Source organism: Balaenoptera borealis (assembly GCF_965194805.1).
Source record: "Balaenoptera borealis genome assembly, contig: HAP1_SCAFFOLD_1020, whole genome shotgun sequence".
Taxonomy (NCBI): Eukaryota; Metazoa; Chordata; class Mammalia; order Artiodactyla; family Balaenopteridae; genus Balaenoptera; species Balaenoptera borealis.
Genome location: NW_028123191.1, coordinates 87,095 through 111,652, shown reverse-complemented (window position 1 = coordinate 111,652; position 24,558 = coordinate 87,095). Strand labels below are relative to the sequence as shown.

At 58.5% G+C, this 24,558-nt stretch overlaps 4 protein-coding genes across 4 annotated transcripts; all 4 read left to right on the top strand.

Annotated features, from left to right (window-relative positions):
- Positions 1 to 5,382: 5,382 nt before the first annotated feature.
- LOC309621819 (metallothionein-1E) lies at positions 5,383 to 6,872 on the top strand (the record flags this gene model as incomplete). Its single annotated transcript, XM_082409147.1, has 3 exons — positions 5,383 to 5,410; positions 5,986 to 6,051; positions 6,781 to 6,872. The coding sequence occupies 3 exons, from the start codon at positions 5,383 to 5,385 to the stop codon at positions 6,870 to 6,872; spliced, it is 186 nt and encodes a 61-aa protein (XP_082265273.1).
- Positions 6,873 to 10,750: 3,878 nt separating this feature from the next.
- Positions 10,751 to 12,234, top strand: LOC309621815 (metallothionein-1E; the record flags this gene model as incomplete). Its single annotated transcript, XM_082409143.1, has 3 exons — positions 10,751 to 10,778; positions 11,354 to 11,419; positions 12,143 to 12,234. 3 exons carry the CDS (start codon positions 10,751 to 10,753, stop codon positions 12,232 to 12,234), a joined length of 186 nt encoding a protein of 61 aa, XP_082265269.1.
- A 3,877-nt stretch (positions 12,235 to 16,111) lies between these two features.
- LOC309621811 (metallothionein-1E) lies at positions 16,112 to 17,655 on the top strand (the record flags this gene model as incomplete). Its single annotated transcript, XM_082409139.1, has 3 exons — positions 16,112 to 16,139; positions 16,715 to 16,780; positions 17,504 to 17,655. 3 exons carry the CDS (start codon positions 16,112 to 16,114, stop codon positions 17,593 to 17,595), a joined length of 186 nt encoding a protein of 61 aa, XP_082265265.1. The 3' UTR covers positions 17,596 to 17,655.
- A 3,821-nt stretch (positions 17,656 to 21,476) lies between these two features.
- Positions 21,477 to 22,960, top strand: LOC309621808 (metallothionein-1E; the record flags this gene model as incomplete). The annotated part of the gene is made up of 3 exons (XM_082409136.1): positions 21,477 to 21,504; positions 22,080 to 22,145; positions 22,869 to 22,960. The coding sequence occupies 3 exons, from the start codon at positions 21,477 to 21,479 to the stop codon at positions 22,958 to 22,960; spliced, it is 186 nt and encodes a 61-aa protein (XP_082265262.1).
- Between the last annotated feature and the right edge of the window lie 1,598 nt (positions 22,961 to 24,558).

The window sequence follows — 24,558 nt, the reverse complement described above, 5'->3', positions numbered from 1 at the left end:
GGGCCTCACTCCTCCTCCAGATGGACCCCAAGTGCTCCTGCCCCACTGGTAAGGGAACCCTGGCTTTGAGCCTTAGGATGCCCCCCTTCGCAGGCACAGGACGAGAAGGGAGGGTTTTGAGTTGGAGCTCAGGAGGACTCCTGTCACGGGTCCAGGGCTTTCTTGCCTGCCAGGCTCCTGAGAGCACGTCAGTCTCCCTTTGCCTCTCCGTTAACACTGAGGGCACGGAGGCTCCAGGCTGTCCTTCTTGAGGTCACCCAGCTGGTCAGGGGACTGCTAGACCGGGACCCAGTGTTTGGAGGAGGCCTCGGAGCTGCCAGGACTTGATGGGAGGAGGGGACATTGCCTCTTTCGGGTTCAGGCCATGGGCCCTGGCCCCCAGCCCCAGTCAGCCTGGGCTGGGTCTGGAGCCTGGGACCTTCCCTGTGGAGTCCATCAGGAGGGGACCTACTCTCCTTGGACCAGAAGAGAGGAGCTGGGGCTTCTCTATCCGCCTGAGTGGACACGAGCTCCCAGGGCTGGGTCCTGACAGAGGAGGAGGGCTCAGGGAGGCATTGCTGACCGTCTGCTCTAGCTCCTGCATCCCTCTCCCTGCTCACCGCGGGCCTTTCCCTTCCTGGCAGGCGGCTCCTGCAGCTGCGCTGGCTCCTGCACCTGCAAAGCCTGCAGATGCACCTCCTGCAAGAAGAGTGAGTGTGCGGGGCCTTCTCTGGGAATGCGGGGTCTGGGCTGAGTGCGAGCAGGGAGCCCAGAGCTCAGCAGGCAGGAGCAGGACAGTGACCAAACTTCCCGGTAACCCCCACCACCACCACCCCACCTCACCAGGAAGGGATTCACAATCAGAGCTGGAATCCCCTTCCAGATGACCGAGACCCAGGCGCGCACTAGAGAACAGGGAGACTGAGGCCCAGACGGGTCATTAACAAACAACCTCAGACCTGTCAGTAGAACTAGTCCTCCTGCCTCCTGAGTCACGCTTCTGAATCCTCTCAGGGACTGAAGCACTTTAGGGACATGAACTAGTGACCGTGTGTGGTTTCTCGGACCTGGGGCAGCCCCTTCCTGTCGAAGCAGCCCAGAGCTTCCCTATCCCGAGCGGGAGCTGCTCTGTCAGGGCTTTGCCTCCACTTTGATCCTGAGGACTTTGCTCACATCACTGACGGTGCTGGGCGCTGGCTTTCTCTCGTCCCCAGAGGCCCTGCTCACTGTCTCTCCAAGGCTCTGTGCCCTGTCCTGGGCACAGATGGGGCAGGCAACCTGAACCTAGTGTCTGAGAGCAATGATCTCAGGACAGAGGACACCATCCTAAACTCAGGGTCTGGGCCTGAGGGCAGCTGGGGCCAGGCCTGCTGCTGGGAAGGGTGGCTCCGGACAACGCGTGGTCCGACCGCACGCTGCCCTCGCTTCCCCAGGCTGCTGCTCCTGCTGCCCCGTGGGCTGCGCCAAGTGTGCCCAGGGCTGCGTCTGCAAAGGGGCCTCGGACAAGTGCAGCTGCTGTGCCTGATGTCGCGGAGAGCCTGCCCCGGGTGTCAACAGAGCAACCAGGACGAACCTGCATTTTACCGTTTTTCATACAACCGGACCTGACGCTACATTCCTTTTTCTATGAAATATGTGAGCTGTAATAAAAGTTGTTGACTTCATTCTGGCTCTGTCTTCCTTTGTCTGCCTTGGACAAAGAGACTCCGTGCCCATCAGGGCTGGCGTGGGGAACTGGGCTGGAAGTGCAGAGACCTCGGCTCTGGACCAAAGAGGACCCTCCCCCACCCCCCAAAACACACACACACACACGGAGCGTCTTAGCCGCTTAGGTTAATGTGAGCTTCAGTTTCTCAGCTCCAAAGGAAAGCCTCGCCCAGAAGACACAGGGCATCGGACACACAGAGGACGCACTCCCTCTATTCCCCTTAGGAGTATGGATTGCAGAGCAAGTGGTCCGTTTCTCATTTTCCTTCTCTGGGGGCCCCTGCCAAACTCAGTCCTCGGTGATGAGAGCCTGGAAAAGCACCCAGAGGGGATGGAATCCCACACCCCCCTTGTTTGACTTCTACACGGGGCTTGCGTCTAACACACCCTGGAAAGACCTATTTGTATTTTCTGCCACAGTTTTCACCCTGGTCAGTAAAAAGAATCGCTAAGAAAAAAATGTAAAAGGACACGATATGGGAAACCCATTTTTCCCTTCAACACGTAAAATCACCTTAACACGTGGAGGAGCAATTCTGAAAATTAGAGGCTCTCATAGGCTGCACATACATTGAAGTGTGTGCTTGAGTCCCGGGAACACTTCACACATGCCCCACTGTGTGGACCACACACGCCTGGAGCAGCTCTGCCCCCTGCCTCCCCACACGCAACATCAGTCTTGGCTCGCCCAGGGCTACGGACAGGACACTCGCCACCCCTGACGGCTCCCTGCAGGGGCTTGGCCCTGAATCTTCGCCAGTGCCTCCCTAGATCAGCCTGACATCGTCCCTTCCCTCAAAATCCAGCCCGTGGCTACCTGACACCCCGAAAGTGACTTGGATTTGTCTGGTGGGCATTTCCCAGCCGTTTCCCGGAGACTTGGTTTCAGAAGGAGGACTTCACGTGTTCCGCTGCAGAGTGATGGTGGTGCTGCAGTGCGGAGGGCCTGGTGGTGTTTATTAGCAAGACGTGTGTGCTGAGGGGACAGGTGATATAGTTCAGGTGCTGGGCCCCCTGGCGGTCTGGGGAGGGAATTCCTATTTCATGGGCACTCCAAGAGAAAGAGGAGACAAGAGGCTCAGAAGTCAGGACCAAGATCGGCCACAGGTGCCCTGTGTGAAGAGGGCATTTCGGGAGCCGGCCCGTGCTGCGTGCGTGGGTGCTGGTGTCAGGCACCCGGGTTCACAGCCACCGTGCCACTTCCTGACCTGGCAAGTCACTGATACTCTCTGAGATGTCATTTCCTCCTTTCTACAGAAAAGATTAATTTCCAAGAGGGGGAATAAGCGAGACAGTGGCCTGGCTCCTAGCTCGGGCTTCCCGAACGGTGTCCTTTCTGATCGCTATCTCCACACTGACATCTGTGCACGGAGAATCCTTTAGCTCCCAACAAGCTCCTGGAGAAAGGCTCCCTGCTTTGCAAGCAAGCTCATGGTGAGGGCAGAGATGGATAGGAACCTTGCTTACCCAGTGCCAGAGGGCGTGGGGATCTCCTCCAACAAGCCCCATGGAACGAGTCACCGCCACAGCATTTGGACACACTCAGTGAACCTGCATGGTCTGGAGCGACGGTGCCAATTCCAGAGAGGTTGAGCAACTTACCCAAGGGCACACAGCCTAGACTCAAAGGACCAAACCTACACTACAGCTGTCTCACCTCCCGGCCACATGGTGCCGGTTATGACATCACTGGAGGCTGAATCCGGCCTCTCCTTTTTCAGGGCCGCAAGGGTCTTCGGAGACAGTCCAGCTGTGCTCCTGGCTGCAGAGGTGGGAGGCTGAAGCCCAGAGAGGTCACAGAGCTGTGCAGAGGGTTCTGACTGCCAGCTGCTCAGTGCTTTCCCACTGCTGCCTCTGGGCCAGGTGTTCAGTGTCCTCACCTTTCATGGCATGAAATGCTGTCCGATTGGGCGGGGGGCTGCAGTCAGCCTGCAGGAGGGCCAGTCCCATCTGTGCCACAGATAGCCATGGGACATAACCTCGCTGTGGCTCAGTCTCCGCTGCTCTAAAGGGCAAAAAAATAGTGTCTGGCTCTCGGGATGAAAGAACTGAATCCGTGCAAAGAATGTCAGAATATACTGGGCACTCAGGGAGTAATCGATCATATCACCTATTTATTTATTTATTTGTTATCATTAGCCTAGGAGACATTGTTCTCCTTCCAGACACGCAAGCAAGGATGGTGTGTTTAGCTCTGTGTTCTGGGTCGTCCTCATCAACCCTGTGAGCATGGGACCACTTCCCCGGAGGGGGTTATCCTCCCTTCACGCAAGGAGCCATTGACACCACAGATAGAAAGCCGTGAGCAAGACAGTCGGTGTCCTCCTAACAGATGCAGAAGGATCCTGCCATCTCTGCTGTCACCTGCACCAGGATTTCCCTACCATTTTCTTTTCAGGGGTTTTCTGAAATACGTTGTACCAAAAGAAACCTCTTGAACACTGCTGAAGGAGAGAGTCAGAAGGAAGCCACAAAAGCATAAATACATTCCTATTCTGTCACTTCGGTCCCCCCCCAGGATTCAGCTGGACACGGTAGAGACGGGCTGAAGACACAGCTCTGGGCCAAAGGGGAGCTTTCTCACTGACTCTCTCCTTCAGCTGCGAAGCCACAAGACCACAGAAGCAGGGCACCACTCCCCAGCACTGTGTGCCTGCCTTTACTGTAGCCTCCTCGTACTGTAGGTAGTTTGGCCTTTGGGAAACGGGCTGCTGACTACTAGCTCCCTTCCGGGTTGGTGTGACAATTCAAAGAGCAAAAGTGATTAACAAGGCTTGGCATGGACTCCATGGTGTGTAATCGTCAGGACTACCCAAAGGGAACTCTCCACTTGTGTCGCTTTGTTATTTCATGCCAGGTCTGCCTATCGCCTACAGTGATGCCTTCCCTGGGGAGCATCCCATGATCAGGGAACCTCCACCCTGGCGTGGGGTGGACCGGCCACGGTGAGGAGCGCCCCTGCAAAGTTTAGGCAAAGGAGCCCCCGGAGAAATGCGCCATGATCCCTCCAGGAAAGGAAAACACAAGTGACGACTAGCGGCCGAAGGCAATGTTCATCGCGGGGCGGTTACAGGAGACGGTACCGGAAAAGTGCTTCCAAAGGACCGTGGTGGGGACCGGGGCTGCCAACGCCTGGGGACACACGGGGTGGGCGAAACGGCGGTGAGGGTCACATGCGCCTGCGGTCTCTGACACCGCTCCCCGGCTCCGGCCAAGCCAGGGACACGAGCGGGAGGCGGGGGCTGTTCTCAGGCTGCAGGAAACGGCGACCCGGAGGCCGGCGGCGCGCGGCCTGGGGCGGGGAAGACCGGAGGACGCGGGAGCTGGATTCCTGCACAACCCGGCAACAGGGGGGCTGCTCCCGTCGGCCACATCGCAAAGGGGCGGCCAGGGGGCTGGGACACCGCTTACCGCACGGCACCCGCTTCCTCCGCTCCAGCCGGCACCGAAGTGGAATCGTGCGCTCGGCCCCGCGTGTTGCTCACAGCCCGGCCCAGGGCGCCGCGGGCAGCGCGGGCGCGGGCGCGGGCGCGGATCCGCGGGGCGGGTGCAAGGCGGGGGCGGGGCCTCTGCGCCCGGGCCGCCTCCTCGGCCTATAACTGAGCCCACGGGCTCCTGGCTCCCACACGCCCCTGACCGGACCAGTGAAGCCGCTTCGCCCCTTGCTTTGGACCTCGGGCCTCACTCCTCCTCCAGATGGACCCCAAGTGCTCCTGCCCCACTGGTAAGGGAACCCTGGCTTTGAGCCTTAGGATGCCCCCCTTCGCAGGCACAGGACGAGAAGGGAGGGTTTTGAGTTGGAGCTCAGGAGGACTCCTGTCACGGGTCCAGGGCTTTCTTGCCTGCCAGGCTCCTGAGAGCACGTCAGTCTCCCTTTGCCTCTCCGTTAACACTGAGGGCACGGAGGCTCCAGGCTGTCCTTCTTGAGGTCACCCAGCTGGTCAGGGGACTGCTAGACCGGGACCCAGTGTTTGGAGGAGGCCTCGGAGCTGCCAGGACTTGATGGGAGGAGGGGACATTGCCTCTTTCGGGTTCAGGCCATGGGCCCTGGCCCCCAGCCCCAGTCAGCCTGGGCTGGGTCTGGAGCCTGGGACCTTCCCTGTGGAGTCCATCAGGAGGGGACCTACTCTCCTTGGACCAGAAGAGAGGAGCTGGGGCTTCTCTATCCGCCTGAGTGGACACGAGCTCCCAGGGCTGGGTCCTGACAGAGGAGGAGGGCTCAGGGAGGCATTGCTGACCGTCTGCTCTAGCTCCTGCATCCCTCTCCCTGCTCACCGCGGGCCTTTCCCTTCCTGGCAGGCGGCTCCTGCAGCTGCGCTGGCTCCTGCACCTGCAAAGCCTGCAGATGCACCTCCTGCAAGAAGAGTGAGTGTGCGGGGCCTTCTCTGGGAATGCGGGGTCTGGGCTGAGTGCGAGCAGGGAGCCCAGAGCTCAGCAGGCAGGAGCAGGACAGTGACCAAACTTCCCGGTAACCCCCACCACCCACCCCCCCCCCCCCCACCACCAGGAAGGGATTCACAATCAGAGCTGGAATCACCTTCCAGATGACCGAGACCCAAGTGCGCACTAGAGAACAGGGAGACTGAGGCCCAGACGGGTCATTAACAAACAACCTCAGACCTGTCAGTAGAACTAGTCCTCCTGCCTCCTGAGTCACGCTTCTGAATCCTCTCAGGGACTGAAGCACTTTAGGGACATGAACTAGTGACCGTGTGTGGTTTCTCAGACCTGGGGCAGCCCCTTCCTGTCGAAGCAGCCCAGAGCTTCCCTATCCCGAGCGGGAGCTGCTCTGTCAGGGCTTTGCCTCCACTTTGATCCTGAGGACTTTGCTCACATCACTGACGGTGCTGGGCGCTGGCTTTCTCTCGTCCCCAGAGGCCCTGCTCACTGTCTCTCCAAGGCTCTGTGCCCTGTCCTGGGCACAGATGGGGCAGGCAACCTGAACCTAGTGTCTGAGAGCAATGATCTCAGGGCAGAGGACACCATCCTAAACTCAGGGTCTGGGCCTGAGGGCAGCTGGGGCCAGGCCTGCTGCTGGGAAGGGTGGCTCCGGACAACGCGTGGTCCGACCGCACGCTGCCCTCGCTTCCCCAGGCTGCTGCTCCTGCTGCCCCGTGGGCTGCGCCAAGTGTGCCCAGGGCTGCGTCTGCAAAGGGGCCTCGGACAAGTGCAGCTGCTGTGCCTGATGTCGCGGAGAGCCTGCCCCGGGTGTCAACAGAGCAACCAGGACGAACCTGCATTTTACCGTTTTTCATACAACCGGACCTGACGCTACATTCCTTTTTCTATGAAATATGTGAGCTGTAATAAAAGTTGTTGACTTCATTCTGGCTCTGTCTTCCTTTGTCTGTCTTGGACAAAGAGACTCCGTGCCCATCAGGGCTGGCGTGGGGAGCTGGGCTGGAAGTGCAGAGACCTCGGCTCTGGACCAAAGAGGACCCTCCCCCACCCCCCAAAACACACACACACACACGGAGCGTCTTAGCCGCTTAGGTTAATGTGAGCTTCAGTTTCTCAGCTCCAAAGGAAAGCCTCGCCCAGAAGACACAGGGCATCGGACACACAGAGGACGCACTCCCTCTATTCCCCTTAGGAGTATGGATTGCAGAGCAAGTGGTCCGTTTCTCATTTTCCTTCTCTGGGGGCCCCTGCCAAACTCAGTCCTCGGTGATGAGAGCCTGGAAAAGCACCCAGAGGGGATGGAATCCCACACCCCCCTTGTTTGACTTCTACACGGGGCTTGCGTCTAACACACCCTGGAAAGACCTATTTGTATTTTCTGCCACAGTTTTCACCCTGGTCAGTAAAAAGAACCGCTAAGAAAAAAATGTAAAAGGACACGATATGGGAAACCCATTTTTCCCTTCAACACGTAAAATCACCTTAACACGTGGAGGAGCAATTCTGAAAATTAGAGGCTCTCATAGGCTGCACATACATTGAAGTGTGTGCTTGAGTCCCGGGAACACTTCACACATGCCCCACTGTGTGGACCACACACGCCTGGAGCAGCTCTGCCCCCTGCCTCCCCACACGCAACATCAGTCTTGGCTCGCCCAGGGCTACGGACAGGACACTCGCCACCCCTGACGGCTCCCTGCAGGGGCTTGGCCCTGAATCTTCGCCAGTGCCTCCCTAGATCAGCCTGACATCGTCCCTTCCCTCAAAATCCAGCCCGTGGCTACCTGACACCCCGAAAGTGACTTGGATTTGTCTGGTGGGCATTTCCCAGCCGTTTCCCGGAGACTTGGTTTCAGAAGGAGGACTTCACGTGTTCCGCTGCAGAGTGATGGTGGTGCTGCAGTGCGGAGGGCCTGGTGGTGTTTATTAGCAAGACGTGTGTGCTGAGGGGACAGGTGATATAGTTCAGGTGCTGGGCCCCCTGGCGGTCTGGGGAGGGAATTCCTATTTCATGGGCACTCCAAGAGAAAGAGGAGACAAGAGGCTCAGAAGTCAGGACCAAGATCGGCCACAGGTGCCCTGTGTGAAGAGGGCATTTCGGGAGCCGGCCCGTGCTGCGTGCGTGGGTGCTGGTGTCAGGCACCCGGGTTCACAGCCACCGTGCCACTTCCTGACCTGGCAAGTCACTGATACTCTCTGAGATGTCATTTCCTCCTTTCTATAGAAAAGATTAATTTCCAAGAGGGGGAATAAGCGAGACAGTGGCCTGGTTCCTAGCTCGGGCTTCCCACACGGTGTCCTTTCTGATCGCTATCTCCACACTGACATCTGTGCACGGAGAATCCTTTAGCTCCCAACAAGCTCCTGGAGAAAGGCGCCCTGCTTTGCAAGCAAGCCCATGGTGAGGGCAGAGATGGATAGGAACCTTGCTTATCCAGTGCCAGAGGGCGTGGGGATCTCCTCCAACAAGCCCCATGGAACGAGTCACCGCCACAGCATTTGGACACACTCAGTGAACCTGCATGGTCTGGAGCGACGGTGCCAATTCCAGAGAGGTTAAGCAACTTACCCAAGGGCACACAGCCTAGACTCAAAGGACCAAACCTACACTACAGCTGTCTCACCTCCCGGCCACATGGTGCCGGTTATGACATCACTGGAGGCTGAATCCGGCCTCTCCTTTTTCAGGGCCACAAGGGTCTTCGGAGACAGTCCAGCTGTGCTCCTGGCTGCAGAGGTGGGAGGCTGAAGCCCAGAGAGGTCACAGAGCTGTGCAGAGGGTTCTGACTGCCAGCTGCTCAGTGCTTTCCCACTGCTGCCTCTGGGCCAGGTGTTCAGTGTCCTCACCTTTCATGGCATGACATGCTGTCCGGTTGGGCGGGGGGCTGCAGTCAGCCTGCAGGAGGGCCAGTCCCATCTGTGCCACAGATAGCCATGGGACATAACCTCGCTGTGGCTCAGTCTCCGCTGCTCTAAAGGGCAAAAAAATAGTGTCTGGCTCTCGGGATGAAAGAACTGAATCCGTGCAAAGAATGTCAGAATATACTGGGCACTCAGGGAGTAATCGATCATATCACCTATTTATTTATTTATTTGTTATCATTAGCCTAGGAGACATTGTTCTCCTTCCAGACACGCAAGCAAGGATGGTGTGTTTAGCTCTGTGTTCTGGGTCGTCCTCATCAACCCTGTGAGCATGGGACCACTTCCCCGGAGGGGGTTATCCTCCCTTCACGCAAGGAGCCATTGACACTACAGATAGAAAGCCGTGAGCAAGACAGTCGGTGTCCTCCTAACAGATGCAGAAGGATCCTGCCATCTCTGCTGTCACCTGCACCAGGATTTCCTTACCATTTTCTTTTCAGGGATTTTCTGAAATACGTTGTACCAAAAGAAGCCTCTTGAACACTGCTGAAGGAGAGAGTCAGAAGGAAGCCACAAAAGCATAAATACATTCCTATTCTGTCACTTCGGTCCCCCCCCAGGATTCAGCTGGACACGGTAGAGACGGGCTGAAGACACAGCTCTGGGCCAAAGGGGAGCTTTCTCACTGACTCTCTCTTTCAGCTGCGAAGCCACAAGACCACAGAAGCAGGGCACCACTCCCCAGCACCGTGTGCCTGCCTTTACTGTAGCCTCCTCGTACTGTAGGTAGTTTGGCCTTTGGGAAACGGGCTGCTGACTACTAGCTCCCTTCCGGGTTGGTGTGACAATTCAAAGAGCAAAAGTGATTAACAAGGCTTGGCATGGACTCCATGGTGTGTAATCGTCAGGACTACCCAAAGGGAACTCTCCACTTGTGTCGCTTTGTTATTTCATGCCAGGTCTGCCTATCGCCTACAGTGATGCCTTCCCTGGGGAGCATCCCATGATCAGGGAACCTCCACCCTGGCGTGGGGTGGACCGGCCACGGTGAGGAGCGCCCCGGCAAAGTTTAGGCAAAGGAGCCCCCGGAGAAATGCGCCATGATCCCTCCAGGAAAGGAAAACACAAGTGACGACTAGCGGCCGAAGGCAATGTTCATCGCGGGGCGGTTACAGGAGACGGTACCGGAAAAGTGCTTCCAAAGGACCGTGGTGGGGACCGGGGCTGCCAACGCCTGGGGACACACGGGGTGGGCGAAACGGCGGTGAGGGTCACATGCGCCTGCGGTCTCTGACACCGCTCCCCGGCTCCGGCCAAGCCAGGGACACGAGCGGGAGGCGGGGGCTGTTCTCAGGCTGCAGGAAACGGCAACCCGGAGGCCGGCGGCGCGCGGCCTGGGGCGGGGAAGACCGGAGGACGCGGGAGCTGGATTCCTGCACAACGCGGCAACAGGGGGGCTGCTCCCGTCGGCCACATCGCGAAGGGGCGGCCAGGGGGCTGGGACACCGCTTACCGCACGGCACCCGCTTCCTCCGCTCCAGCCGGCACCGAAGTGGAATCGCGCGCTCGGCCCCGCGTGTTGCTCACAGCCCGGCCCAGGGCGCCGCGGGCAGCGCGGGCGCGGGCGCGGGCGCGGATCCGCGGGGCGGGTGCAAGGCGGGGGCGGGGCCTCTGCGCCCGGGCCGCCTCCTCGGCCTATAACTGAGCCCGCGGGCTCCTGGCTCCCAAACGCCCCCGACCGGACCAGTGAAGCTGCTTCGCCCCTTGCTTTGGACCTCGGGCCTCACTCCTCCTCCAGATGGACCCCAAGTGCTCCTGCCCCACTGGTAAGGGAATCCTGGCTTTGAGCCTTAGGATGCCCCCCTTCGCAGGCACAGGACGAGAAGGGAGGGTTTTGAGTTGGAGCTCAGGAGGACTCCTGTCACGGGTCCAGGGCTTTCTTGCCTGCCAGGCTCCTGAGAGCACGTCAGTCTCCCTTTGCCTCTCCGTTAACACTGAGGGCACGGAGGCTCCAGGCTGTCCTTCTTGAGGTCACCCAGCTGGTCAGGGGACTGCTAGACCGGGACCCAGTGTTTGGAGGAGGCCTCGGAGCTGCCAGGACTTGATGGGAGGAGGGGACATTGCCTCTTTCGGGTTCAGGCCATGGGCCCTGGCCCCCAGCCCCAGTCAGCCTGGGCTGGGTCTGGAGCCTGGGACCTTCCCTGTGGAGTCCATCAGGAGGGGACCTACTCTCCTTGGACCAGAAGAGAGGAGCTGGGGCTTCTCTATCCGCCTGAGTGGACACGAGCTCCCAGGGCTGGGTCCTGACAGAGGAGGAGGGCTCAGGGAGGCATTGCTGACCGTCTGCTCTAGCTCCTGCATCCCTCTCCCTGCTCACCGCGGGCCTTTCCCTTCCTGGCAGGCGGCTCCTGCAGCTGCGCTGGCTCCTGCACCTGCAAAGCCTGCAGATGCACCTCCTGCAAGAAGAGTGAGTGTGCGGGGCCTTCTCTGGGAATGCGGGGTCTGGGCTGAGTGCGAGCAGGGAGCCCAGAGCTCAGCAGGCAGGAGCAGGACAGTGACCAAACTTCCCGGTAACCCCCACCACCACCACCCCACCTCACCAGGAAGGGATTCACAATCAGAGCTGGAATCCCCTTCCAGATGACCGAGACCCAGGCGCGCACTAGAGAACAGGGAGACTGAGGCCCAGACGGGTCATTAACAAACAACCTCAGACCTGTCAGTAGAACTAGTCCTCCTGCCTCCTGAGTCACGCTTCTGAATCCTCTCAGGGACTGAAGCACTTTAGGGACATGAACTAGTGACCGTGTGTGGTTTCTCGGACCTGGGGCAGCCCCTTCCTGTCGAAGCAGCCCAGAGCTTCCCTATCCCGAGCGGGAGCTGCTCTGTCAGGGCTTTGCCTCCACTTTGATCCTGAGGACTTTGCTCACATCACTGACGGTGCTGGGCGCTGGCTTTCTCTCGTCCCCAGAGGCCCTGCTCACTGTCTCTCCAAGGCTCTGTGCCCTGTCCTGGGCACAGATGGGGCAGGCAACCTGAACCTAGTGTCTGAGAGCAATGATCTCAGGACAGAGGACACCATCCTAAACTCAGGGTCTGGGCCTGAGGGCAGCTGGGGCCAGGCCTGCTGCTGGGAAGGGTGGCTCCGGACAACGCGTGGTCCGACCGCACGCTGCCCTCGCTTCCCCAGGCTGCTGCTCCTGCTGCCCCGTGGGCTGCGCCAAGTGTGCCCAGGGCTGCGTCTGCAAAGGGGCCTCGGACAAGTGCAGCTGCTGTGCCTGATGTCGCGGAGAGCCTGCCCCGGGTGTCAACAGAGCAACCAGGACGAACCTGCATTTTACCGTTTTTCATACAACCGGACCTGACGCTACATTCCTTTTTCTATGAAATATGTGAGCTGTAATAAAAGTTGTTGACTTCATTCTGGCTCTGTCTTCCTTTGTCTGTCTTGGACAAAGAGACTCCGTGCCCATCAGGGCTGGCGTGGGGAACTGGGCTGGAAGTGCAGAGACCTCGGCTCTGGACCAAAGAGGACCCTCCCCCACCCCCCAAAACACACACACACACACGGAGCGTCTTAGCCGCTTAGGTTAATGTGAGCTTCAGTTTCTCAGCTCCAAAGGAAAGCCTCGCCCAGAAGACACAGGGCATCGGACACACAGAGGACGCACTCCCTCTATTCCCCTTAGGAGTATGGATTGCAGAGCAAGTGGTCCGTTTCTCATTTTCCTTCTCTGGGGGCCCCTGCCAAACTCAGTCCTCGGTGATGAGAGCCTGGAAAAGCACCCAGAGGGGATGGAATCCCACACCCCCCTTGTTTGACTTCTACACGGGGCTTGCGTCTAACACACCCTGGAAAGACCTATTTGTATTTTCTGCCACAGTTTTCACCCTGGTCAGTAAAAAGAATCGCTAAGAAAAAAATGTAAAAGGACACGATATGGGAAACCCATTTTTCCCTTCAACACGTAAAATCACCTTAACACGTGGAGGAGCAATTCTGAAAATTAGAGGCTCTCATAGGCTGCACATACATTGAAGTGTGTGCTTGAGTCCCGGGAACACTTCACACATGCCCCACTGTGTGGACCACACACGCCTGGAGCAGCTCTGCCCCCTGCCTCCCCACACGCAACATCAGTCTTGGCTCGCCCAGGGCTACGGACAGGACACTCGCCACCCCTGACGGCTCCCTGCAGGGGCTTGGCCCTGAATCTTCGCCAGTGCCTCCCTAGATCAGCCTGACATCTTCCCTTCCCTCAAAATCCAGCCCGTGGCTACCTGACACCCCGAAAGTGACTTGGATTTGTCTGGTGGGCATTTCCCAGCCGTTTCCCGGAGACTTGGTTTCAGAAGGAGGACTTCACGTGTTCCGCTGCAGAGTGATGGTGGTGCTGCAGTGCGGAGGGCCTGGTGGTGTTTATTAGCAAGACGTGTGTGCTGAGGGGACAGGTGATATAGTTCAGGTGCTGGGCCCCCTGGCGGTCTGGGGAGGGAATTCCTATTTCATGGGCACTCCAAGAGAAAGAGGAGACAAGAGGCTCAGAAGTCAGGACCAAGATCGGCCACAGGTGCCCTGTGTGAAGAGGGCATTTCGGGAGCCGGCCCGTGCTGCGTGCGTGGGTGCTGGTGTCAGGCACCCGGGTTCACAGCCACCGTGCCACTTCCTGACCTGGCAAGTCACTGATACTCTCTGAGATGTCATTTCCTCCTTTCTACAGAAAAGATTAATTTCCAAGAGGGGGAATAAGCGAGACAGTGGCCTGGCTCCTAGCTCGGGCTTCCCGAACGGTGTCCTTTCTGATCGCTATCTCCACACTGACATCTGTGCACGGAGAATCCTTTAGCTCCCAACAAGCTCCTGGAGAAAGGCTCCCTGCTTTGCAAGCAAGCTCATGGTGAGGGCAGAGATGGATAGGAACCTTGCTTACCCAGTGCCAGAGGGCGTGGGGATCTCCTCCAACAAGCCCCATGGAACGAGTCACCGCCACAGCATTTGGACACACTCAGTGAACCTGCATGGTCTGGAGCGACGGTGCCAATTCCAGAGAGGTTGAGCAACTTACCCAAGGGCACACAGCCTAGACTCAAAGGACCAAACCTACACTACAGCTGTCTCACCTCCCGGCCACATGGTGCCGGTTATGACATCACTGGAGGCTGAATCCGGCCTCTCCTTTTTCAGGGCCGCAAGGGTCTTCGGAGACAGTCCAGCTGTGCTCCTGGCTGCAGAGGTGGGAGGCTGAAGCCCAGAGAGGTCACAGAGCTGTGCAGAGGGTTCTGACTGCCAGCTGCTCAGTGCTTTCCCACTGCTGCCTCTGGGCCAGGTGTTCAGTGTCCTCACCTTTCATGGCATGAAATGCTGTCCGATTGGGCGGGGGGCTGCAGTCAGCCTGCAGGAGGGCCAGTCCCATCTGTGCCACAGATAGCCATGGGACATAACCTCGCTGTGGCTCAGTCTCCGCTGCTCTAAAGGGCAAAAAAATAGTGTCTGGCTCTCGGGATGAAAGAACTGAATCCGTGCAAAGAATGTCAGAATATACTGGGCACTCAGGGAGTAATCGATCATATCACCTATTTATTTATTTATTTGTTATCATTAGCCTAGGAGACATTGTTCTCCTTCCAGACACGCAAGCAAGGATGGTGTGTTTAGCTCTGTGTTCTGGGTCGTCCTCATCAACCCTGTGAGCATGGGACCACTTCCCCGGAGGGGGTTATCCTCCCTTCACGCAAGGAGCCATTGACACCACAGATAGAAAGCCGTGAGCAAGACAGTCGGTGTCCTCCTAACAGATGCAGAAGGATCCTGCCATCTCTGCTGTCACCTGCACCAGGATTTCCCTACCATTTTCTTTTCAGGGGTTTTCTGAAATACGTTGTACCAAAAGAAACCTCTTGAACACTGCTGAAGGAGAGAGTCAGAAGGAAGCCACAAAAGCATAAATACATTCCTATTCTGTCACTTCGGTCCCCCCCCAGGATTCAGCTGGACACGGTAGAGACGGGCTGAAGACACAGCTCTGGGCCAAAGGGGAGCTTTCTCACTGACTCTCTCTTTCAGCTGCGAAGCCACAAGACCACAGAAGCAGGGCACCACTCCCCAGCACTGTGTGCCTGCCTTTACTGTAGCCTCCTCGTACTGTAGGTAGTTTGGCCTTTGGGAAACGGGCTGCTGACTACTAGCTCCCTTCCGGGTTGGTGTGACAATTCAAAGAGCAAAAGTGATTAACAAGGCTTGGCATGGACTCCATGGTGTGTAATCGTCAGGACTACCCAAAGGGAACTCTCCACTTGTGTCGCTTTGTTATTTCATGCCAGGTCTGCCTATCGCCTACAGTGATGCCTTCCCTGGGGAGCATCCCATGATCAGGGAACCTCCACCCTGGCGTGGGGTGGACCGGCCACGGTGAGGAGCGCCCCTGCAAAGTTTAGGCAAAGGAGCCCCCGGAGAAATGCGCCATGATCCCTCCAGGAAAGGAAAACACAAGTGACGACTAGCGGCCGAAGGCAATGTTCATCGCGGGGCGGTTACAGGAGACGGTACCGGAAAAGTGCTTCCAAAGGACCGTGGTGGGGACCGGGGCTGCCAACGCCTGGGGACACACGGGGTGGGCGAAACGGCGGTGAGGGTCACATGCGCCTGCGGTCTCTGACACCGCTCCCCGGCTCCGGCCAAGCCAGGGACACGAGCGGGAGGCGGGGGCTGTTCTCAGGCTGCAGGAAACGGCGACCCGGAGGCCGGCGGCGCGCGGCCTGGGGCGGGGAAGACCGGAGGACGCGGGAGCTGGATTCCTGCACAACCCGGCAACAGGGGGGCTGCTCCCGTCGGCCACATCGCGAAGGGGCGGCCGGGGGCTGGGACACCGCTTACCGCACGGCACCCGCTTCCTCCGCTCCAGCCGGCACCGAAGTGGAATCGTGCGCTCGGCCCCGCGTGTTGCTCACAGCCCGGCCCAGGGCGCCGCGGGCAGCGCGGGCGCGGGCGCGGGCGCGGATCCGCGGGGCGGGTGCAAGGCGGGGGCGGGGCCTCTGCGCCCGGGCCGCCTCCTCGGCCTATAACTGAGCCCACGGGCTCCTGGCTCCCACACGCCCCCGACCGGACCAGTGAAGCCGCTTCGCCCCTTGCTTTGGACCTCGGGCCTCACTCCTCCTCCAGATGGACCCCAAGTGCTCCTGCCCCACTGGTAAGGGAACCCTGGCTTTGAGCCTTAGGATGCCCCCCTTCGCAGGCACAGGACGAGAAGGGAGGGTTTTGAGTTGGAGCTCAGGAGGACTCCTGTCACGGGTCCAGGGCTTTCTTGCCTGCCAGGCTCTTGAGAGCACGTCAGTCTCCCTTTGCCTCTCCGTTAACACTGAGGGCACGGAGGCTCCAGGCTGTCCTTCTTGAGGTCACCCAGCTGGTCAGGGGACTGCTAGACCGGGACCCAGTGTTTGGAGGAGGCCTCGGAGCTGCCAGGACTTGATGGGAGGAGGGGACATTGCCTCTTTCGGGTTCAGGCCATGGGCCCTGGCCCCCAGCCCCAGTCAGCCTGGGCTGGGTCTGGAGCCTGGGACCTTCCCTGTGGAGTCCATCAGGAGGGGACCTACTCTCCTTGGACCAGAAGAGAGGAGCTGGGGCTTCTCTATCCGCCTGAGTGGACACGAGCTCCCAGGGCTGGGTCCTGACAGAGGAGGAGGGCTCAGGGAGGCATTGCTGACCGTCTGCTCTAGCTCCTGCATCCCTCTCCCTGCTCACCGCGGGCCTTTCCCTTCCTGGCAGGCGGCTCCTGCAGCTGCGCTGGCTCCTGCACCTGCAAAGCCTGCAGATGCACCTCCTGCAAGAAGAGTGAGTGTGCGGGGCCTTCTCTGGGAATGCGGGGTCTGGGCTGAGTGCGAGCAGGGAGCCCAGAGCTCAGCAGGCAGGAGCAGGACAGTGACCAAACTTCCCGGTAACCCCCACCACCACCACCCCACCTCACCAGGAAGGGATTCACAATCAGAGCTGGAATCACCTTCCAGATGACCGAGACCCAAGTGCGCACTAGAGAACAGGGAGACTGAGGCCCAGACGGGTCATTAACAAACAACCTCAGACCTGTCAGTAGAACTAGTCCTCCTGCCTCCTGAGTCACGCTTCTGAATCCTCTCAGGGACTGAAGCACTTTAGGGACATGAACTAGTGACCGTGTGTGGTTTCTCGGACCTGGGGCAGCCCCTTCCTGTCGAAGCAGCCCAGAGCTTCCCTATCCCGAGCGGGAGCTGCTCTGTCAGGGCTTTGCCTCCACTTTGATCCTGAGGACTTTGCTCACATCACTGACGGTGCTGGGCGCTGGCTTTCTCTTGTCCCCAGAGGCCCTGCTCACTGTCTCTCCAAGGCTCTGTGCCCTGTCCTGGGCACAGATGGGGCAGGCAACCTGAACCTAGTGTCTGAGAGCAATGATCTCAGGACAGAGGACACCATCCTAAACTCAGGGTCTGGGCCTGAGGGCAGCTGGGGCCAGGCCTGCTGCTGGGAAGGGTGGCTCCGGACAACGCGTGGTCCGACCGCACGCTGCCCTCGCTTCCCCAGGCTGCTGCTCCTGCTGCCCCGTGGGCTGCGCCAAGTGTGCCCAGGGCTGCGTCTGCAAAGGGGCCTCGGACAAGTGCAGCTGCTGTGCCTGATGTCGCGGAGAGCCTGCCCCGGGTGTCAACAGAGCAACCAGGACGAACCTGCATTTTACCGTTTTTCATACAACCGGACCTGACGCTACATTCCTTTTTCTATGAAATATGTGAGCTGTAATAAAAGTTGTTGACTTCATTCTGGCTCTGTCTTCCTTTGTCTGTCTTGGACAAAGAGACTCCGTGCCCATCAGGGCTGGCGTGGGGAACTGGGCTGGAAGTGCAGAGACCTCGGCTCTGGACCAAAGAGGACCCTCCCCCACCCCCCAAAACACACACACACACACACGGAGCGTCTTAGCCGCTTAGGTTAATGTGAGCTTCAGTTTCTCAGCTCCAAAGGAAAGCCTCGCCCAGAAGACACAGGGCATCGGACACACAGAGGACGCACTCCCTCTATTCCCCTTAGGAGTATGGATTGCAGAGCAAGTGGTCCGTTTCTCATTTTCCTTCTCTGGGGGCCCCTGCCAAACTCAGTCCTCGGTGATGAGAGCCTGGAAAAGCACCCAGAGGGGATGGAATCCCACACCCCCCTTGTTTGACTTCTACACGGGGCTTGCGTCTAACACACCCTGGAAAGACCTATTTGTATTTTCTGCCACAGTTTTCACCCTGGTCAGTAAAAAGAATCGCTAAGAAAAAAATGTAAAAGGACACGATATGGGAAACCCATTTTTCCCTTCAACACGTAAAATCACCTTAACACGTGGAGGAGCAATTCTGAAAATTAGAGGCTCTCATAGGCTGCACATACATTGAAGTGTGTGCTTGAGTCCCGGGAACACTTCACACATGCCCCACTGTGTGGACCACACACGCCTGGAGCAGCTCTGCCCCCTGCCTCCCCACACGCAACATCAGTCTTGGCTCGCCCAGGGCTACGGACAGGACACTCGCCACCCCTGACGGCTCCCTGCAGGGGCTTGGCCCTGAATCTTCGCCAGTGCCTCCCTAGATCAGCCTGACATCTTCCCTTCCCTCAAAATCCAGCCCGTGGCTACCTGACACCCCGAAAGTGACTTGGATTTGTCTGGTGGGCATTTCCCAGCCGTTTCCCGGAGACTTGGTTTCAGAAGGAGGACTTCACGTGTTCCGCTGCAGAGTGATGGTGGTGCTGCAGTGCGGAGGGCCTGGTGGTGTTTATTAGCAAGACGTGTGTGCTGAGGGGACAGGTGATATAGTTCAGGTGCTGGGCCCCCTGGCGGTCTGGGGAGGGAATTCCTATTTCATGGGCACTCCAAGAGAAAGAGGAGACAAGAGGCTCAGAAGTCAGGACCAAGATCGGCCACAGGTGCCCTGTGTGAAGAGGGCATTTCGGGAGCCGGCCCGTGCTGCGTGCGTGGGTGCTGGTGTCAGGCACCCGGGTTCACAGCCACCGTGCCACTTCCTGACCTGGCAAGTCACTGATACTCTCTGAGATGTCATTTCCTCCTTTCTACAGAAAAGATTAATTTCCAAGAGGGGGAATAAGCGAGACAGTGGCCTGGCTCCTAGCTCGGGCTTCCCGAACGGTGTCCTTTCTGATCGCTATCTCCACACTGACATCTGTGCACGGAGAATCCTTTAGCTCCCAACAAGCTCCTGGAGAAAGGCTCCCTGCTTTGCAAGCAAGCTCATGGTGAGGGCAGAGATGGATAGGAACCTTGCTTACCCAGTGCCAGAGGGCGTGGGGATCTCCTCCAACAAGCCCCATGGAACGAGTCACCGCCACAGCATTTGGACACACTCAGTGAACCTGCATGGTCTGGAGCGACGGTGCCAATTCCAGAGAGGTTGAGCAACTTACCCAAGGGCACACAGCCTAGACTCAAAGGACCAAACCTACACTACAGCTGTCTCACCTCCCGGCCACATGGTGCCGGTTATGACATCACTGGAGGCTGAATCCGGCCTCTCCTTTTTCAGGGCCGCAAGGGTCTTCGGAGACAGTCCAGCTGTGCTCCTGGCTGCAGAGGTGGGAGGCTGAAGCCCAGAGAGGTCACAGAGCTGTGCAGAGGGTTCTGACTGCCAGCTGCTCAGTGCTTTCCCACTGCTGCCTCTGGGCCAGGTGTTCAGTGTCCTCACCTTTCATGGCATGACATGCTGTCCGGTTGGGCGGGGGGCTGCAGTCAGCCTGCAGGAGGGCCAGTCCCATCTGTGCCACAGATAGCCATGGGACATAACCTCGCTGTGGCTCAGTCTCCGCTGCTCTAAAGGGCAAAAAAATAGTGTCTGGCTCTCGGGATGAAAGAACTGAATCCGTGCAAAGAATGTCAGAATATACTGGGCACTCAGGGAGTAATCGATCATATCACCTATTTATTTATTTATTTGTTATCATTAGCCTAGGAGACATTGTTCTCCTTCCAGACACGCAAGCAAGGATGGTGTGTTTAGCTCTGTGTTCTGGGTCGTCCTCATCAACCCTGTGAGCATGGGACCACTTCCCCGGAGGGGGTTATCCTCCCTTCACGCAAGGAGCCATTGACACTACAGATAGAAAGCCGTGAGCAAGACAGTCGGTGTCCTCCTAACAGATGCAGAAGGATCCTGCCATCTCTGCTGTCACCTGCACCAGGATTTCCCTACCATTTTCTTTTCAGGGGTTTTCTGAAATACGTTGTACCAAAAGAAACCTCTTGAACACTGCTGAAGGAGAGAGTCAGAAGGAAGCCACAAAAGCATAAATACATTCCTATTCTGTCACTTCGGTCCCCCCCCCAGGATTCAGCTGGACACGGTAGAGACGGGCTGAAGACACAGCTCTGGGCCAAAGGGGAGCTTTCTCACTGACTCTCTCTTTCAGCTGCGAAGCCACAAGACCACAGAAGCAGGGCACCACTCCCCAGCACTGTGTGCCTGCCTTTACTGTAGCCTCCTTGTACTGTAGGTAGTTTGGCCTTTGGGAAACGGGCTGCTGACTACTAGCTCCCTTCCGGGTTGGTGTGACAATTCAAAGAGCAAAAGTGATTAACAAGGCTTGGCATGGACTCCATGGTGTGTAATCGTCAGGACTACCCAAAGGGAACTCTCCACTTGTGTCGCTTTGTTATTTCATGCCAGGTCTGCCTATCGCCTACAGTGATGCCTTCCCTGGGGAGCATCCCATGATCAGGGAACCTCCACCCTGGCGTGGGGTGGACCGGCCACGGTGAGGAGCGCCCCTGCAAAGTTTAGGCAAAGGAGCCCCCGGAGAAATGCGCCATGATCCCTCCAGGAAAGGAAAACACAAGTGACGACTAGCGGCCGAAGGCAATGTTCATCGCGGGGCGGTTACAGGAGACGGTACCGGAAAAGTGCTTCCAAAGGACCGTGGTGGAGACCGGGGCTGCCAACGCCTGGGGACACACGGGGTGGGCGAAACGGCGGTGAGGGTCACATGCGCCTGCGGTCTCTGACACCGCTCCCCGGCTCCGGCCAAGCCAGGGACACGAGCGGGAGGCGGGGGCTGTTCTCAGGCTGCAGGAAACGGCGACCCGGAGGCCGGCGGCGCGCGGCCTGGGGCGGGGAAGACCGGAGGACGCGGGAGCTGGATTCCTGCACAACCCGGCAACAGGGGGGCTGCTCCCGTCGGCCACATCGCGAAGGGGCGGCCAGGGGGCTGGGACACCGCTTACCGCACGGCACCCGCTTCCTCCGCTCCAGCCGGCACCGAAGTGGAATCGTGCGCTCGGCCCCGCGTGTTGCTCACAGCCCGGCCCAGGGCGCCGCGGGCAGCGCGGGCGCGGGCGCGGGCGCGGATCCGCGGGGCGGGTGCAAGGCGGGGGCGGGGCCTCTGCGCCCGGGCCGCCTCCTCGGCCTATAACTGAGCCCACGGGCTCCTGGCTCCCACACGCCCCCGACCGGACCAGTGAAGCCGCTTCGCCCCTTGCTTTGGACCTCGGGCCTCACTCCTCCTCCAGATGGACCCCAAGTGCTCCTGCCCCACTGGTAAGGGAACCCTGGCTTTGAGCCTTAGGATGCCCCCCTTCGCAGGCACAGGACGAGAAGGGAGGGTTTTGAGTTGGAGCTCAGGAGGACTCCTGTCACGGGTCCAGGGCTTTCTTGCCTGCCAGGCTCCTGAGAGCACGTCAGTCTCCCTTTGCCTCTCCGTTAACACTGAGGGCACGGAGGCTCCAGGCTGTCCTTCTTGAGGTCACCCAGCTGGTCAGGGGACTGCTAGACCGGGACCCAGTGTTTGGAGGAGGCCTCGGAGCTGCCAGGACTTGATGGGAGGAGGGGACATTGCCTCTTTCGGGTTCAGGCCATGGGCCCTGGCCCCCAGCCCCAGTCAGCCTGGGCTGGGTCTGGAGCCTGGGACCTTCCCTGTGGAGTCCATCAGGAGGGGACCTACTCTCCTTGGACCAGAAGAGAGGAGCTGGGGCTTCTCTATCCGCCTGAGTGGACACGAGCTCCCAGGGCTGGGTCCTGACAGAGGAGGAGGGCTCAGGGAGGCATTGCTGACCGTCTGCTCTAGCTCCTGCATCCCTCTCCCTGCTCACCGCGGGCCTTTCCCTTCCTGGCAGGCGGCTCCTGCAGCTGCGCTGGCTCCTGCACCTGCAAAGCCTGCAGATGCACCTCCTGCAAGAAGAGTGAGTGTGCGGGGCCTTCTCTGGGAATGCGGGGTCTGGGCTGAGTGCGAGCAGGGAGCCCAGAGCTCAGCAGGCAGGAGCAGGACAGTGACCAAACTTCCCGGTAACCCCCACCACCACCACCCCACCTCACCAGGAAGGGATTCACAATCAGAGCTGGAATCCCCTTCCAGATGACCGAGACCCAGGCGCGCACTAGAGAACAGGGAGACTGAGGCCCAGACGGGTCATTAACAAACAACCTCAGACCTGTCAGTAGAACTAGTCCTCCTGCCTCCTGAGTCACGCTTCTGAATCCTCTCAGGGACTGAAGCACTTTAGGGACATGAACTAGTGACCGTGTGTGGTTTCTCGGACCTGGGGCAGCCCCTTCCTGTCGAAGCAGCCCAGAGCTTCCCTATCCCGAGCGGGAGCTGCTCTGTCAGGGCTTTGCCTCCACTTTGATCCTGAGGACTTTGCTCACATCACTGACGGTGCTGGGCGCTGGCTTTCTCTCGTCCCCAGAGGCCCTGCTCACTGTCTCTCCAAGGCTCTGTGCCCTGTCCTGGGCACAGATGGGGCAGGCAACCTGAACCTAGTGTCTGAGAGCAATGATCTCAGGACAGAGGACACCATCCTAAACTCAGGGTCTGGGCCTGAGGGCAGCTGGGGCCAGGCCTGCTGCTGGGAAGGGTGGCTCCGGACAACGCGTGGTCCGACCGCACGCTGCCCTCGCTTCCCCAGGCTGCTGCTCCTGCTGCCCCGTGGGCTGCGCCAAGTGTGCCCAGGGCTGCGTCTGCAAAGGGGCCTCGGACAAGTGCAGCTGCTGTGCCTGATGTCGCGGAGAGCCTGCCCCGGGTGTCAACAGAGCAACCAGGACGAACCTGCATTTTACCGTTTTTCATACAACCGGACCTGACGCTACATTCCTTTTTCTATGAAATATGTGAGCTGTAATAAAAGTTGTTGACTTCATTCTGGCTCTGTCTTCCTTTGTCTGTCTTGGACAAAGAGACTCCGTGCCCATCAGGGCTGGCGTGGGGAACTGGGCTGGAAGTGCAGAGACCTCGGCTCTGGACCAAAGAGGACCCTCCCCCACCCCCCAAAACACACACACACACACACGGAGCGTCTTAGCCGCTTAGGTTAATGTGAGCTTCAGTTTCTCAGCTCCAAAGGAAAGCCTCGCCCAGAAGACACAGGGCATCGGACACACAGAGGACGCACTCCCTCTATTCCCCTTAGGAGTATGGATTGCAGAGCAAGTGGTCCGTTTCTCATTTTCCTTCTCTGGGGGCCCCTGCCAAACTCAGTCCTCGGTGATGAGAGCCTGGAAAAGCACCCAGAGGGGATGGAATCCCACACCCCCCTTGTTTGACTTCTACACGGGGCTTGCGTCTAACACACCCTGGAAAGACCTATTTGTATTTTCTGCCACAGTTTTCACCCTGGTCAGTAAAAAGAATCGCTAAGAAAAAAATGTAAAAGGACACGATATGGGAAACCCATTTTTCCCTTCAACACGTAAAATCACCTTAACACGTGGAGGAGCAATTCTGAAAATTAGAGGCTCTCATAGGCTGCACATACATTGAAGTGTGTGCTTGAGTCCCGGGAACACTTCACACATGCCCCACTGTGTGGACCACACACGCCTGGAGCAGCTCTGCCCCCTGCCTCCCCACACGCAACATCAGTCTTGGCTCGCCCAGGGCTACGGACAGGACACTCGCCACCCCTGACGGCTCCCTGCAGGGGCTTGGCCCTGAATCTTCGCCAGTGCCTCCCTAGATCAGCCTGACATCTTCCCTTCCCTCAAAATCCAGCCCGTGGCTACCTGACACCCCGAAAGTGACTTGGATTTGTCTGGTGGGCATTTCCCAGCCGTTTCCCAGAGACTTGGTTTCAGAAGGAGGACTTCACGTGTTCCGCTGCAGAGTGATGGTGGTGCTGCAGTGCGGAGGGCCTGGTGGTGTTTATTAGCAAGACGTGTGTGCTGAGGGGACAGGTGATATAGTTCAGGTGCTGGGCCCCCTGGCGGTCTGGGGAGGGAATTCCTATTTCATGGGCACTCCAAGAGAAAGAGGAGACAAGAGGCTCAGAAGTCAGGACCAAGATCGGCCACAGGTGCCCTGTGTGAAGAGGGCATTTCGGGAGCCGGCCCGTGCTGCGTGCGTGGGTGCTGGTGTCAGGCACCCGGGTTCACAGCCACCGTGCCACTTCCTGACCTGGCAAGTCACTGATACTCTCTGAGATGTCATTTCCTCCTTTCTACAGAAAAGATTAATTTCCAAGAGGGGGAATAAGCGAGACAGTGGCCTGGCTCCTAGCTCGGGCTTCCCGAACGGTGTCCTTTCTGATCGCTATCTCCACACTGACATCTGTGCACGGAGAATCCTTTAGCTCCCAACAAGCTCCTGGAGAAAGGCTCCCT